The sequence below is a fragment of the Myotis myotis genome, unplaced genomic scaffold (genome assembly GCF_014108235.1).
Source record: "Myotis myotis isolate mMyoMyo1 unplaced genomic scaffold, mMyoMyo1.p scaffold_m19_p_2, whole genome shotgun sequence".
Taxonomy (NCBI): domain Eukaryota; kingdom Metazoa; phylum Chordata; class Mammalia; order Chiroptera; family Vespertilionidae; genus Myotis; species Myotis myotis.
Window position 1 is genome coordinate 71,201,939 of NW_023416324.1, and position 15,587 is coordinate 71,217,525.

Consider the following 15,587-nt stretch of genomic DNA (forward strand, 5'->3'; position numbering starts at 1 on the left):
CTCAAAATTAAAAAGTAAGACCCAGCAGTATGCATGCTATTTTTCTCTAACCACCTAGAGCTAACTGGATTATGGGCACATAGAGGAAGTAGACAACTGGAAATAACCAGGGTTGGGATTTTATTAGAAGTATAGCAAAATGAGAGAAGGGCAAAGGAGTTGATCATGCTGGCAAGAAAGTGATATTATAGATTGAGTAACTACTCAACACTGACCCTCTCAACTTTGATGTTATATTAGAAACAGGGACTTATTTCTTATTGGTTATTTTTATTTCTAAGACTTTCATGAAAAGAAGTATCTGCTTTAGCTCCTCAGCAGTAACTAAGTAATCAGACTTCCCATAGAGTGCTAACTGTACTAAAATTACTTTCTATTCAGTACATTAAAGAATGCCAGAGAAACCAAAGAGAAACCAAAAAAACTGAGTAAATTTTAAAGATCTTACTGTCTTTATTTAGTGACTAGAGGCCCAGTGCACAAAAATTTGTGCTCTCGGGGGGTGGGGGGGTCCCTCAGCCCGGCCTGTGTCCTCTTGCAGTCTGGGACCCCTTGGGGGATGACCACCTGCTGGTTTAGGCCCGCTCCCTGGGGGATTGGGCCTAAACTGGCAGTCAGACATCCCTTTGGCAGCCCGGGAGCCCTCGGGGGATGTCCACTTGCCAGCGGGGAGCAGGCCTAAGCTGCAGTCGGACATCCTTAGCGCTGCTGAGGAGGCAGGAGAGGCTCCCACCACCACCGTACTGGCAGCCGTCAGCCTGGTTTGTGGCAGAGCAGAGCTCCCCCTGTGGGAGCTCACTGACCACCAGGGGGCAGCTCCTGCATTGAGTATCTGCCCCCTGGTGGTTAGTGTGTGTCATAGTGACCAGTCATTACCAGTGGTTCTGCTGTTAGGGTCAATTTCCATATTATCCTTTTATTATATGGAGTGCCTGGCCAGCCTGGGTGAGGGGCTGATGGCTGTTTGCAGGCTAGCTACAGCCCCTTCATGGTGGGGGGGTCCTGCTGGGGTGCCTGTCCAGTCTGGGTGAGGGGCTGAGGGCTGTTTTCAGGCTGGCTAAGCCCCCCAGCAGGGACCCTCACCCCATGAGGGTGTGGCCAGCCTTGGTGAGGGGCTGAGGGCTGTTTGAAGGCTGGCCACAACCCCCGGCCACCCAGGCTCCCAGTGGAGGCTGGCTGGAAGCAGGTATCTGGGATTTATTTGTCTTCTATAATTGAAACTTTGTGGCCATGAGCGGAGGCCACAGCTGGCTCAGGGCAGGCGGGAAGCTTGGCTTCCTCCATCGCCCGGGCAACCAAGCCTCCTGCTTGTTCCAGCTCCATGGCTGCCGGCCACCATCTTGGTTGGGTTAATTTGCATATAGTCGCTCTGATTGGCTGTTGGGTGTGGCTTGGGGCATAGAGAAAGTACGATCAATTAGCATCTTTGTCTTTTATTAGTTTAGATTTTTCAACCAGGCAGCATCCAATCTAGTGGATAGAAAGGAGTTCCAGTGAGCTGTACAGAATGAGACTTCCATAGGCAGAAGGGAGCAGGAACAAATAAGTTATGGTAGACAGAAAGCTGACTGGTTATTGCAAGGTCACTCTCTTTTAGGGGATGGCTAGGGTCTTTCAGGCAGGTTACCTGACTGGTGCTGATCAGGCGATTCCTGATTGACTGGTTTAAGATTCCATTTCTGGTAGAGCCAAAAGTCTTGGTTTGGTGATGTGGGGTTTAGCATAAGTGACTCCGTTTTGGGCCTATTGTCTTGTTTATAAATAACATTTACCCCAGTCCCCATAAGCTTTATCTGAGGGAGAAAGATTAAATATTACCTGGATATATTACAATTTTAAAACTGTTAAAATGCTCAGATTCTTTTTCCTCGTACCAAAACTGTTCATCATGGGGGTCAAGAGTCTCCCTTACTAGTGTTTCTTCACATTCAGTGCTCATTCCTAGTTTCAGGTTTTGGCAGCTGTCATCTTTTTAGCATGCTACCCAGAATCTCATCACCCCCAGTTTTCATCCTTTAAAGTTTAACTTAAAACACTCTTAGCTTCATCTTGATTATATATGTGTCTTTTAAGTCTGTGAGGGCTCATAAAGGGCACACCTTGCTTCTTTCACCTTCTCTTCCTACCCAGGTCAGTTCTTCAGAGTATTCCTGTTCTAAGTAGTTTTCAAATAGTTTCTGGGCTTCTAGTCTCTGTATTACTAATGTACTTTTCAGAAGAAGCATAGACCAGGGTTTCTTAACCTTGGCTGTATTAACATTTGGGCTGGAAAATTCTTTGTTAAAGCAGATAGGGAGCAGACCTATGCCTTGTAGGAGGGTTAGCAGCATCTAATCTATAATCTGTATCTATAGTTTTAAGGAAGGGCAGTCATTCCTTCTCAAAAATTTATATCATGGATGACAACACAAAACTTTTATTCTTTCTTTTTAAAAATACATTTTTATTGATTTTAGAGAGGATGGGAGGAGAGAGATAGAAATATCAGTGATGAGAGAGAATCATTGATCAGCTGCTTCCTGCACCCACCTCCCCCCCCCCAACTGGGGATTGAGCCCACAAGTGTGTGCCCTGGACCAGGAATGGAAATGTGACCTCCCGGTTCATAGGTTGATGCTCAACCTCTAATCCACACTGGCCAGGCAACACAGAACTCCTTTAAAAGTTAAAAACCAAAAGGTCCTCTGGTAAAGAGCAGTCAAGGCCTTGCATTTTTGGCATATCCACTAGGAACGTGTATAGATGTTCAGGCCATGATAGCTTGCTGTTTCCACTATTAACCTCACCTGGTAGCATTTAAAAAAATATATATTTCTTTATTGATTTCAGAGAGGAAGGGAGAGCGAGAGAGAGAAACATCAATGATAAGAGAGAATCATTGATTGGCTGCCTCCCGCACGCCCCCTACTGGGTATTGAGCCCACAACCTGGGCATATGCCCTTGGCTGGAATCGAACCTGGGACCCTTCAGTCCTCAGACTGATGCTCTATCTACTGAGCCAAACCAGGGTACCTGGTAGCATTTTTAAATTAAGAGTTGGGGCACATGCCACCTTAAAAAAAATCTTTCAAACTTTATTTAAAACTAGAGGCCTGGTGCATGAACTCATGCACAGGTGGGGTCTGGCCGGCCCACCCTGATAGGGCCAATTGGGGCTGATTGTGCTGGGTTGGGCGGGGGGAAGGGCCATAGGTGGTTGGCTGGCCAGCCCTGCCCCCTGGTTGAACTCCCTGTCAAACTCCCGGTCAAGGGGACAAGTTGCATATTAGCCTTTTATTATGTAGGATAATATCAGGATTTTTGATATATTCAATGTGTGATGCAGCTTGCTTGTTCATTGTATGTTAGTACTTAATTGTTCCAAATTAGAAAAAGTAACTAACATATCAGACATTTACTATATATGCTTTACACGTGTTCATTTACTTTTAATAAAAACTGTACTATGTGGGTATTATTATTATCCTCCACTTTACAGATGACGAAAGTGAGACAGACTAAGTAGTTTGGGCAAGGTTGAAGAGCCAGTAAGAGGTGGGAGTGGGATTCAAACCCAGACATTCTGGCTATAGGATCTGAACTCTAGACTACTGTGGTAGTCTATCTCCTACAGGTGTCACTGGTGGCAAGTGTTCAATCTTGGTTTGTTTTTTTCTTTCTCTGGCCTGACTTTTATTTATTTATTTTATTTTTTAAAAAATTTATTTTCATTGTTGAAAGTATTACAGATATCTCCCTTTCCCCCCATAACCCCTTCCAACCCAGCCCTGCCCAAATGTTCAGTCTTTGATTAACCTTCATCTGCCAATGAGGTCTCTCAAAATGAACAGGCATAAACTGAAAAAACAACAACATCCTATATAATAAAAGACTAATATGTAAATTGACCAAACGGCAGAATGACCGGTCGCTATGAAGCACACTGACCACCAGGGGGCAGACGCTCAATGCAGGAACTGCCCCCTGGTGGTCAGTGTGCTCCCACAGGGGGAGCACTGCTCAGTCAGAAGCCCTGAGCTGGGCATGGCGGTGGTGGTGGAAGCCTCTCCTGCCTCCGCAGCAGCACTAAGGATGTCCGACTGCCCTGGGGAGCAGGCCTAAGCTGGCAGTCAGACATTCCCCAGGGCTCCTGGACTGTGATAGGGCGTAGGCTGGGCTGAGGGGACCCCCCCCCTCCCCCAGTGCACGAATTTTGTGCACCAGGCCTCTAGTTAATATATAAATCAACTTAAGAAAAACATTCGGAAAGTAAATCTGTTATTGAAAACTTAATGTCAACTGTATTCAAATATTGGGGACTTAAAAAAATCATACACAATATTGTTCTCTTTTATAGCTCTTGATGACTGTCAAAAAAATGTGTATTATTTACTCTTGTTTTGACTGCTTTTTTTCAGCAAGGAAAAGGTTCCTGTGCTGAATGAGTGTGGCATTAAACCTATTACTCTATCCTGTGTTTAACTGTGTATATCTCCCTAAATTTTAAAACCTTTTCCAAGAGAAGAAAAGCACATTTCTAAAAATAGTTCTGAAGTAAAATTGACTTTACCCAACACATTTATTGAGCATTTATTATGCATAAATACTGTGCCAAGCACTTTCTTAGCTTATTCTTACAGATATTTAAAATCACAGGGTTTAGAATAAATCACATTCTCCAAACCTGTGCTATGAGAGTTAGTAACTCTAAGTAACAACGCTCTATATGCCATGGTGGTCCCAGGTAAAAACCTACATGTTGCTTTAGTTTCTGACTGGTTATCTTACCTGTGTAGTATTTTAATCCCCCTGCAGAACTGTGGCCTTACTACCTTCCTAGTTCCTACCAACACTCCAGATCCTGACATAACCACTGTTGTTAGTACATGTTATCCTTTGAGGTGAGATGTACTGTTCTTAGTATATCTGCAAATAGACATCTGAACCCCATGCACAGCTCTACTTGATTTCCTAAAAGCTCTCTACCTGGAACTTCTTTTGCCCAGGCGGACCAGATTTAACATTACTGTTACCAAGAACTGCCTAAATCATGCTTAAGTTTATATATACTATGGATCATTGTCCCCAGACTCAACTCTACATCAGAATTTCTGGGCATCTAACTCCCGAGATTGATTCCATAGATCTGAAAGGAAGCCCAGGATTCATTATTTTTAAAGCTCCTTAGGTGTTTCTTACCTAAGGATCAGTGTTTGGAATCTTTGCTTTGGACTGTTGATTCTCAGATGCAGGTCCCACAACACGCATTCCACTAATATTGCATAAAATAAATATGTGTTGGTTTTTTAAAAATAAGATACTAATTATGCTAACTGAAAGAACTGGCTTATATTGTCTGAGATTTTATCTTCTCTTTGGGGGTTGTATTAAATTGCTTGTTTTATAAAATGATAGTGAGTGGAAGCAGTAATTGATGTACTTTATTTTTTAAAGTAAAGAGGTTAAAACAAACACAAGGTTGACAATTTTTTGTCAGTCTCCAAAATTTAATTTGAAATTGTACTGGTCTGTGAAATTCAAAAGTCCAGAAGCTCCTTGTCTTAGACTAACCACTTAACGGCCAGGTCAAGTAACAAATCTGAGGGGCCAGTTTTACTTGGCTGTTCACCCTTCTTGCTTCCCATTGCGGATAGCTTCATACTGTGTCCTATGCTTTATAACTTAGACACCATTGCAGAGGCATTCAAACTCTTCCACCTCATGTTAAAAAAAGTAATGTGTGTAGGTTATTAATTTGTTGTTAATAATGATGGCATTTAGACTAAGTCAAATAAAGGAATCTTTAGTAATTTTAAAATCAGTAAAATGCAATCAACTCTATTCACAGAAAAGCGAGTCAATACTTTCCATAGGTTTAACCATCAGCAAGAACTATAGCATTATATTAGGGCCCAAATCCATGCTAAGATTTAGATAGTGCAACTTTCAGCTTTTATTTCAGCAATTTTATGAAAAAGAAATGTACTTTTAAGCAAGGTGGACACAAAAATTACACAGAATTTAGCCATTCAGAAATTCCTGGGGAGTTCTGAGATTTATATAGCTTTTCCAAAAATCTCAGAAATCCTATTTCTTATGGGAAGTTTAATTTTGACTCAGGTTTTCTTTGATTCATACAGTCACACTGGTAGGAAAGACACTTGATGATTCAGGTATATCCTGAGGTTTGCTTTCCAAAGACTGCCATTGCCCTTGAATCATTCGTCAAACTTTGTAACTCTTTTAAATCTCTTTATTTTCCCTCCAAAGCACTGCAGTTTTTCACAGTTATGGTTTTACTGAACTCAGGACAATTCACAAGGAGAAATGAATAAACGTCTAGTAGCCACTTGCTTCGTGCATTTGCCAACCTAAGTCTGAATACTTTGACACATCAATAGTACCTTTTGTCTTTTTCCTGCAGTGTCAACTGGAAAGACTTCTAATTCTGTACCTTTCAAATAATTTAACATCTGAGAACCCATTTGTCTGTATATAGTAGGGTTGTGGTTGAAGATTAAATGAGATAATGGGTATAAAGTTTCTCCATACTTTATATTTTCTTACTGATAACCTTTGAGGGCCCTGCAAGTTGGGTCTTTAATGGCCTAATTTTGAAACCTAACTTAAGGAAGCAACTTATTAAATCTCTTCAGCGTTTCCACATAATAAAATTTCCAGACTCTCTTTCCATTTGGCACAAGTGGAAATAATGGTTAAGGTAGAACTGTGAAAAAAAATTCATAATCCTGATCACTTCCTTCAGTGTATGTATGATGTTATTAATCTTACTTTTGTTACCATAGAAACTCTCCACATAAATGCTGCAATGGAAGTGCATAACCAGTAAGCAGCTTGAAACTTCCCCTTTTGTAAGTGTCTCTCCATATTGTAGAATATACTTCTTAATTTCTTTCTACTTTCTAAAAATACCTTTTCATTGATTTTTTTAAAGGAAGAGTGAGAGAGAGAAACATTGATCGGTTGCCTCCTGCAACTTGGGTATTGAATGGGCTGGCACTTCTTAATTTTTATAAAAGCAATTAGATATGCCTCAGAGGTCCATGTGTATTAATTATTATTATTTTTTTGCTAAAAATCTCAGATATTCTTTTGTTGGATATACTCCCTGGATATTTTTTTTAATATATTTTTTATTGATTAAGATATTACATATGTGTCCTTATCCCCACGTTACCCTCTACCCCCCACCCCCCGCTCATGCCCTCACCCCCCCGTTGTCCGTGTCCATTGGTTAGGTCTATATGCTTGCATATAAGTCCTTTGGTTGATCTTTCCCCCTTACCCCCACCCTCCCCTACCTTCCCTCCAAGGCCCAACAGTCCAATCAATGCCTCTCCGTCTCTGGATCAGTCCTTGTTCATCAGTTTATGTTGTTCATTATATTCCACAAATGAGTGAGATCATGTGGTATTTATTCGCTCTCCAGTTCCATCCATGCTGTGACAAATGGTAAGAGTTCCTTTTTCTTCTTCCTCTTCTTAAAGGATACCTTTCAGCATTTCATATAATGCTGGTTTGGTGGTGATGAACTCCTTTAGCATTTTCTTACCTGTGAAGCTCTTTATCTGACCTTCTATTCTGAATGATAGCTTTGCTGGATAAAGTAATCTTGGTTGTAGGTTCTTGGCATTCATCACTTTGAATATTTCTTGCCACTCTCTTCTGGCTTGCATGGTTTCTGTTGAGAAATCAGCTGACAGTCGTATGGGTACTCCCTTGTAGGTAACTGACTGTCTTTCTCTTGCTGCTTTTAAGATTCTCTCTTTGTCTTTTGCTCTTGGCATTTTAATTATGATGTGTCTTGGTGTGGTCCTCTTTGGATTCCTTTTGTTAGGGGTTCGCTGCGCTTCCTGGACTTGTAAGTCTATTTCTTTCACCAGGTAGGGGAAGTTTTCTGTCATTATTTCTTCAAATAGGTTTTCAATATCTTGCCCTCTCTCTTCTTCTGGTACCCCTATTATTCGGATGTTGGTACGCTTGAAGTTGTCCCAGAGGCTCCTTACACTATCTTCATATTTTTGGAATCTTTTTTCTTTTTTCTTTTTCGGTTGGGTATTTTTTGTTTCTTTGTATTTCAAATCTTTGACTTGATTCTTGGGATCCTCTTGTCTGCTGTTGTATATTATTCTTTATATTATTCTTTATTATTATATTCTTTATTTCAGTCAGTGTATATTATTCTTTATTTCAGTCAGTGTATGCTTAATTTCTAGTTGGTCCTTTTTCATATCCTCGAGAGTCTCACTAGATTTATCGAGGGTCTCACTAAATTTATCGGCGGTTTCCATAAAATTCTTGAAAAACCTTATAAATGTGGCCTTGAACTCTATATCCAGTCGTTTGCTTTCCTCAATTTCTGTCATTTGTGACCTGTTTCTCTGTCTCCACATTTTTTATGCTTCCCTGTGTTGGTAGAGTGGTTTTGTCTGCTAGGTGTCCTGTAGGGCCCAGTGGCTCAGCCTCCCCAATTACCTGAGGTGGACACTCTTGGTGCACCCCCTTGTGGGCTTTTTTGCACAGTCTTATTGTAGTTATGCCTTGATTATTGTAGGATTACTGGGAGGAATTGACCTCCAGGCCAATTGGCTGTGAGAATCAGCTGTGTCTGCAGTGGGAGAACTTCTGTGCTGAAGACACCCTTCTGGGGCAAGACTTGCTTCAGTGGGGTTTTGGTGCTCACTGAGTCTGCCCCCTGAGTGTGTCCCTTATGGATCTGAGGAGTTGTAATCTGGATGGTCCCCCTCTGACCACTGGGTACACTGGCTCTTGGATCTAAGGAGGTGCTAATTTAGCCTCTGCCTGAGGTTACACAGGAGCTATGAAGAGAACTGCAGATTCCCCTTCCTTTTTTGGAGTTTGGAGGTACCCTGATGAGGCCCAGCTGTGAAGCAATGCAAGCTGCTGTGGGGCCTTGGGCCTTCTCTTGGAAGTTCTGGGTCTGTCTGGCCCAGCTGCAGTTAGGTAATTTTCAGGTTGCAAAGGGCCAGGGCATTCATATGCAAAAGCCTCTGTTGCAACCTGGGTGGGGCGGGGTCTCAGGGAATCAAAGGGCGGAGCAAGCTGCTATGGCAGATTCTCAGTCCTGCTCTAAGGGGCTACGCGTCTCAGTGTCTGTGTAATTGCTGCAAGCACCTCTGAGGGAAAGCCGTCCTCAAGTTCCGAGTTCTGTCTGCTGCCAGACAGTCCAGTTTCTCCCCGTATGAGTCCTGGGTCCCCAGAGACTTCCCGGAACCGGAGTTCAGAGCAGTTGGGAGCTTGTGACTCCCTCCCGATTCAAAAAGACAGCCGCGTCCTGAGGTGCCAGCCCCTTTCCGTGCGCGCAGGACTCCGTACCTCTGCACTTTACTTCCGCAGCTCCTCTGGCTCTCAGTGTGCTTTTCTTTCCTTCTAGTTGTAGAATTTCCACTGAGCCAGCCTTCCTGTAGTTCTGGATGATGTCCGTTTTGTCTTTATGTTGTTTTTTTGAAGTTGTTGTGGGAGGCAGCAATTTCCTGGTGTTTATCTATGCCGCCATCTTAGTTTCTCCTACTCCCTGGATATTTTAGTGAAAGTATACCACAAACCTAATATTTATTACCACTATTATTAGCCTTATCAATACTCATTTAGTTTTAACATCATTAGAAAGAATAGTATGGATACTTGAAATATTTAAGAATGTTTAAGAGGAAAAATTAAGGAAACTAATGGCCCATTAATTGTGGGATGAAAAAACAGCAGTCAAAAATTTTTAACCAGTTTATTAAGTCACACTTATAAACTTGTAATTATATTCCTTTGCTAAGATGAAGGCATAGTAAAAAATCAAGATAAATTGAGGTTCAAAACATTTTACTTCTGAGCTGGGAATACAACAAAAAGTAACAGGCTGTTGTCCACTTAATAATACTTTTTAAGCACGTTACTATATTTCCTTGCTAGCTATGAATAAATGGTCTAATTTGATATAATTGTTAGTAATTCTTCTCAATCCTTTTTGGAAATAGACAGGAAAATACATTGAAAAAAGAAAAAAAAAGGGAAAGTATTGGTCTATATGTAAAATTTCAGGCTATTCATTAGCATATAAATCTAGAAAAACACATTGTTACACTGAAATATTTTGGTTTGCCTTTTTCCATCTCTTCTTAGCTGCTAAAACTCCTCCATGTGTATACTTTTCTCCTAGTATATCTTTTGTTATTCCAAATATGTGATGTGTTAGGGTTTTTGGCCTGTGACATGGGCTGTGAAAGAATTCACAACTAAAAGAAAAGATAGATGGAAAGAGGAAGTTTATTTTACCTTCCCCAAAAGGAAAGGGCCAGTGCATTGCTAATCAATACAAAGGCAGAGAAAAAAAGCGCGGTGGGGGGGGGGGGGGTGGGGAGGTGGGGTGGGGTGGGGGTTTGGGGGGTGCTTTTTAAGCCTTGGCTGCTATTGCTAGGTGACAAGGAAGGGAGGAGGATTTTTTTTGGCTGAAATTGAGGAGACAGCAGGGGGGTTGTCTTTCTTAGTTCTTCAGGAGACAATCCAGGCAGATGTCTAAGGGAGGTGTCTTATTAGTATTTTTCCAAAGTCTGTAAGACACACTTATAGTAAAAGTTATGAAGAGTTCAAAAGAGGCTTTTTTGAAGAGGAGGGGGGAAGGGAACTTTTCTACTAACTAGAGACTTCTTGGTGCAAATTATCCCTGAATTGTAAAAATAGCAGGGAGGAGGAGTATGTATGCAAGAATGTAGCCTTGAGAGTAACTTATCTTCTCTTGCAGTTTGAACAGGGGCTGTTTGAAACAGAGGAGTTAACAATCTTGGGGTTTAATTACCAGCTGCTTCTCATAAATTGTGGAAGGCTACACAAACAAACAAAAAAAGGCCCTTTTACTATCCTAATACGATTTATTTCACATTAGTAAACCATTATTTTTTAAAATTATTTTTTTATAGACATTAAATGTCTAGGTAAGAATTTTAATAGTCTTCCTTTCATTTCTTGGATATAATACTTGTAAGTACATCTTCATGTATAGTGTAAGATTTACTCCAGTGTTTTAGGTGTAAAAAAGAATCAGTCTTAATGTGAAGTTCCTTAAAAAGTCTGAAATTGTTTATTCATTCAGAATACTATGCATAGTAATGGTTTATGGAAATGATAGCTAGTAGCAGCTATCCTACCTGCTCACAAGGTAGTTTCTGAGGTTGAAACAAGAATCACATAGACCAAATATGAAAGAACAGAGAGGCAATGTAAATTTAAAGTGTATTATTAATAGTGCCCAGTTTATGTTAATGTACAAGATAATTCATTTACTTGACCATTTCCCTTTTACCCAGTGCATCCCACCAATACTATATTGCATACAAGAAAGAATAAAGAACAGCTGTCATGAACATATTTGCTGAATATTCTTGCTCTGAATCCTAGAGACTCTTCTGATTAGATTAATATATAATCTGTATCTGTCATATAAAAGTTTATTTTAATACCAACATTAATTATAATTTCTTAATTCTAAATAGTAAGGTTTTCCAATAGTGCTTCTGAAAATGAACCACAAAAGTTCTGTCTGTGTCAGTTCTACTTCTTCCAAAATATAATAGAGCATATACAGATATAGCTAAATTACCTCAGTATTTAAACCATAATTATATGCTAAGCGTAGTATGAGGTCACTCTTTGGAGTTATTCCCATGAATACACCAACAACTAAATATCTTTTCAGATTAGATTAGAGCCAGGAAGCCCATTTGCTCTCTAAATAATAAGTACAGTCTGAGAGCACTTACTTAACTAAGAGGACTGATTTGAAGGGGCAAAACAGGAAAAACTAAGACATCTGGATACTTGATTCAGCTCTGTTACTGTGGGCAAATAATTTAATCTCTAGGCTTCAGTTTTCTCATCTGTAAATAGAGAAGCTAATCTTTGAAGTCCTTTCTAGCTATAAAGGCCTATGATTAGATTTCATATTTAAAATTGTGATCATGGAGTTGATCAAGAGCCTAAAACACGGGAAAGGGAAAGAGACTAGAGTAAAAAGAAAAATGAGCCCAGGGTGGTTAGAAAGTTAAGTAATCAAAGAGAGACTGTGCAAAGCAGTGCTTATTAACACTGTTCTAGGTCATTTTTATGTTAAAAATGTGAATTTATATACATAAAGACTCTCTCTGTTCTTGATTCTCCTTTTTGCTAATCATGTTCTCTGTTCTCAGGACAAAGGATAAAAAAATGTCAGCTCCAGGAAAATGATACTGTGTTATTGGTATGAGGGCAGAGGAACAGTGTCAGGAAGTGGTCCAGGATAGTAGGTAGCAAGGACTACAGTGAAAGATGACGAGAGATTCTGAGCCAGGGCAAAAGAGTATAATATAAAGAAAACTAGACTTGGAAAAAAAGAAAAAAAAAGAAAACTAGACTTAAAGTAGTAGTCCTAGCTTTATCCTTAGGTAACCTCTGAATGACCGTGGGCTCAAGTTTAAGATTTGGGAAGCAGAGCAGTACTGAATAGAGAGGCTAATGTGAGACAAACATAAAAATCAGTAGGATCCCAAAATTACAAAGAACTGGGAAATGAGAGGGACAGGTGGAATGATGGGAACATCAATATGGATGCTATCATGAAATTGTAGAATTAAACAAGGAAGATGTTAGATAGCTTACATAAACGTATCTTATTTCACACAACAGATATGTTTGGATAATATGCAAATTTTTCTTGGATCAATAAAATCACTTTAATTGTGCTCAGAGCACATTATTTTAAAGGACTGCTACTGAGAACAATTATCCTTTAATTTTCTTAATATACAGCATATATTGACGTTGCTGTGAAAACATAACACCTGTATGTTGATTCAGGTTCAGATATACGAATCTGACCACTAAAAGCTTAACTATCATTACTGTATTTAATATTATTCTGAGAAGAGTACTAGCCAATAAAATTAAAGAGAAATTGTGTTTTATTTGATTAATAACTCTCCTTCCCACTAAGTATATTTTTACTCACATTGTATCCCAAGTGCTGAGCTCAACATGTGTTCACTTGTTTAATTAAGTGAATGAATAATAGCCACCAGTGTTAAGCACTGTGTTGAATACTTCTTTAAGTTTCATTTAATATTCTTACTTTAATGTTCAGTTTTACAGCTGTGGAAACTGAAGTCCAGAGATCAAGAGCTAGTAAATGATACTGAGGTAGATGGGAGATACAAAGAATTATAAATAGATACTAAGAGCTATTGTCTACTAAAAGCTGAATAGATGCTTTATTAAGTGAACATGCTCTTCATGCATTGTTATTGCAGTATTGATCTTTGGTCTGCTGTACCATGTGCTATTTTAATGTATTGATATATTACTATTTTTGCTAATATAATGCATTTATTTTGGAATTTAAAAAATCTGAATCATTTGCATCTTGAGATATGCCCAGCTAGTTATATATTCTACATTAGAATTTCAAACTAAACAAAGTTCACTCTTCTGTAACTCCATAATTTTCAAGGGAAAGAAGAAAAATTGATAAAGCATAGCTCTATAGCAAGAATAATTATAATTTAATTCATAGACTTTCTGAATAAGTAGAATATAAACATGAAAAGTACTAAAAATGGTATAGGTCACTGTGTTGGAACCGTCATCTATCCATGCTGAAACTAAAGGAGATAAAGGCCAAACCAAAAATGCTGGTTTGAACTAAAAGCTATAGATCTCTATCAGTAAAAAAGATTTTAGCCTCTGTTAAGAAAACAGAAGACTGTTCTAAAGATTTTCTCAGAAGTTGCAAGAGATGAGATTACTTGAAGGGTAAAGCATCAGAGGAAAGTACATGGTCCTAGTTTGTGGTTATCTCCTGGCTGTCCCTTCAAACAGAGAGTGTATTAGCATATACTGGAAAATTTTGCATAAGAATATGCACAATAAAAATGATGCTATTAGGTCTTTCAGTGGACTATTACTTTTCAAGAAAGGTCAAATGAAACTTTATTTTATTTTTAGGTTTTGTAATTAAATGGCCATCAATTTAGTTTATTTTAGAATATTTTATTACATATGCTAGATTATATTAAAATAACCATGTATGTTCACATTCATATTTTATAAATATGTATTTGCCGTTTAATATATCTCATTTTATATTTATAATATAGTCTATATTTTAAATGCTTTAGTTTTACTGATTTTTAAAAAAATTTTGTTAATCCTCACCCGAGGATATTTTATTTTTTTATTTTAAACTCTTTATTGTTGAGAGTATTACAGATGTCCCTCTTTTTCTCCCCATTGTACACCTGGTTCCCGCCCCACCCCAGGCCTTCACTACCTTATTGTTATGTCCATGGGTAATGCATATATGCATGTAAGTTCTGTGGTTAATCTCTTCCCCCTCCCCCCCCCCCCCCCCCCCGCCCCGGCCCCCGAGATTTGTCAGTCTGCTCCATGTTTCCATGTCTCTGGTTCTGTTTTATTCATTAGTTTATTTTGTTCATTAGATTCCTTGTTTGATTATTTTGATTTTTAGATTCAGTTGTTGATAGATATGTATTTATTGCCATTTTTTTGTTCATATTTTTTATCTTTTATTTTTTTCTTTCTTTTCTTAAAGAATACCCTTCAACATTTCATGTAGTACTGGTTTGGTGGTGATGAACTCCTTTAGGTTTTTCTTGTCTGTGAAGCTTTTTATCTGACCTTCAATTCTAAATGATAGCTTTTCTGGGTAGAGTGCTATTGGTTGTAGATACTTGCTGTTCATCGCTTTCAATATTTCTTGCCACTCCCTTCTGGCCTGCAAATTTTCTGTTGGGAAATCATCTGACAGTCATATGGGCACTCCCTGGTAGGTAACTAACTGCTTTTCTCTTGCTGCTTTTAAGATTCTCTCTTGTCTTTAATCTTTGGCATTTTAATTATGATGTGTCTTGGTGTGGGCCTCTTTGGGTTCCTCTTGTTTGAGACTCCCTGTGCTTCTTGAACTTATGTCTATTTCTTTCACCAGGGAGGGGAAGTTTTCTGTCATTTCTTCAGATAGGTTGTTCTTTCTCTTCTCCTTCTGGCACCCCCATGATGCAAATGTTGGTATGCTTGAAGTTGTCCCAGAGACTCCTTATACTATCTTAAAATTTTTGGATTCTTTTTTGCTCTTCTGATTGGGTGATTTTTACTGCCTCATATTCCAAATTGCTGATTTGATTCTCAGCATTATTTGCTGTTGATTCTCAGTAAATTATTCTTCATTTTATTTAGTGTATCCTTCATTTCTGACTGGTCCTTTTTCATGTTTTTGATGTTCTCACTAATATCCTTGAAATTCTCACTAAGTCCCTTGAAGCTCTCATTAAGATCCTTGAGCAACCTTATAACCATTGATTTGAACTCTGTCTAGTAGTTTGCTTGCTTCCATTTCCTTTAGTTCTTTCTCTGGAGATTTCTTCTGTTTTTTCATTTGTGACATGTTTCTTTTTCTCTGCATTTTGGCTGCTTCCATTTGTTTCTGTGTATTAGGTAGAGCTACTATATCTCCTGGAATAGAGTGAGGATATTAAAGAGAGAGAGAGAGAGAGAGAGAGAGAGAGAGAGAGAGAGAGAGAGAGAGGGAGAG

The 15,587-nt window shown here is 39.1% G+C and overlaps 1 protein-coding gene across 3 annotated transcripts in view; it reads left to right on the forward strand.

Annotated features, from left to right (window-relative positions):
- Positions 1 to 15,587, forward strand: part of FNBP1L (formin binding protein 1 like) — a 113,034-nt gene that overhangs the window by 22,785 nt on the left and 74,662 nt on the right. Inside the window, exon 1 of one of the 3 annotated variants that reach the window (XM_036351968.1) lies at positions 6,787 to 6,852. The exons of the other annotated variants lie outside the window; for them this stretch is intronic. Within the exon in view, the coding sequence (XP_036207861.1) occupies positions 6,802 to 6,852 (51 nt within the window). The 5' untranslated portion in view covers positions 6,787 to 6,801. Of the gene's footprint in view, positions 1 to 6,786; positions 6,853 to 15,587 lie in introns of those variants that run through there. 3 annotated transcript variants of the gene reach the window in all.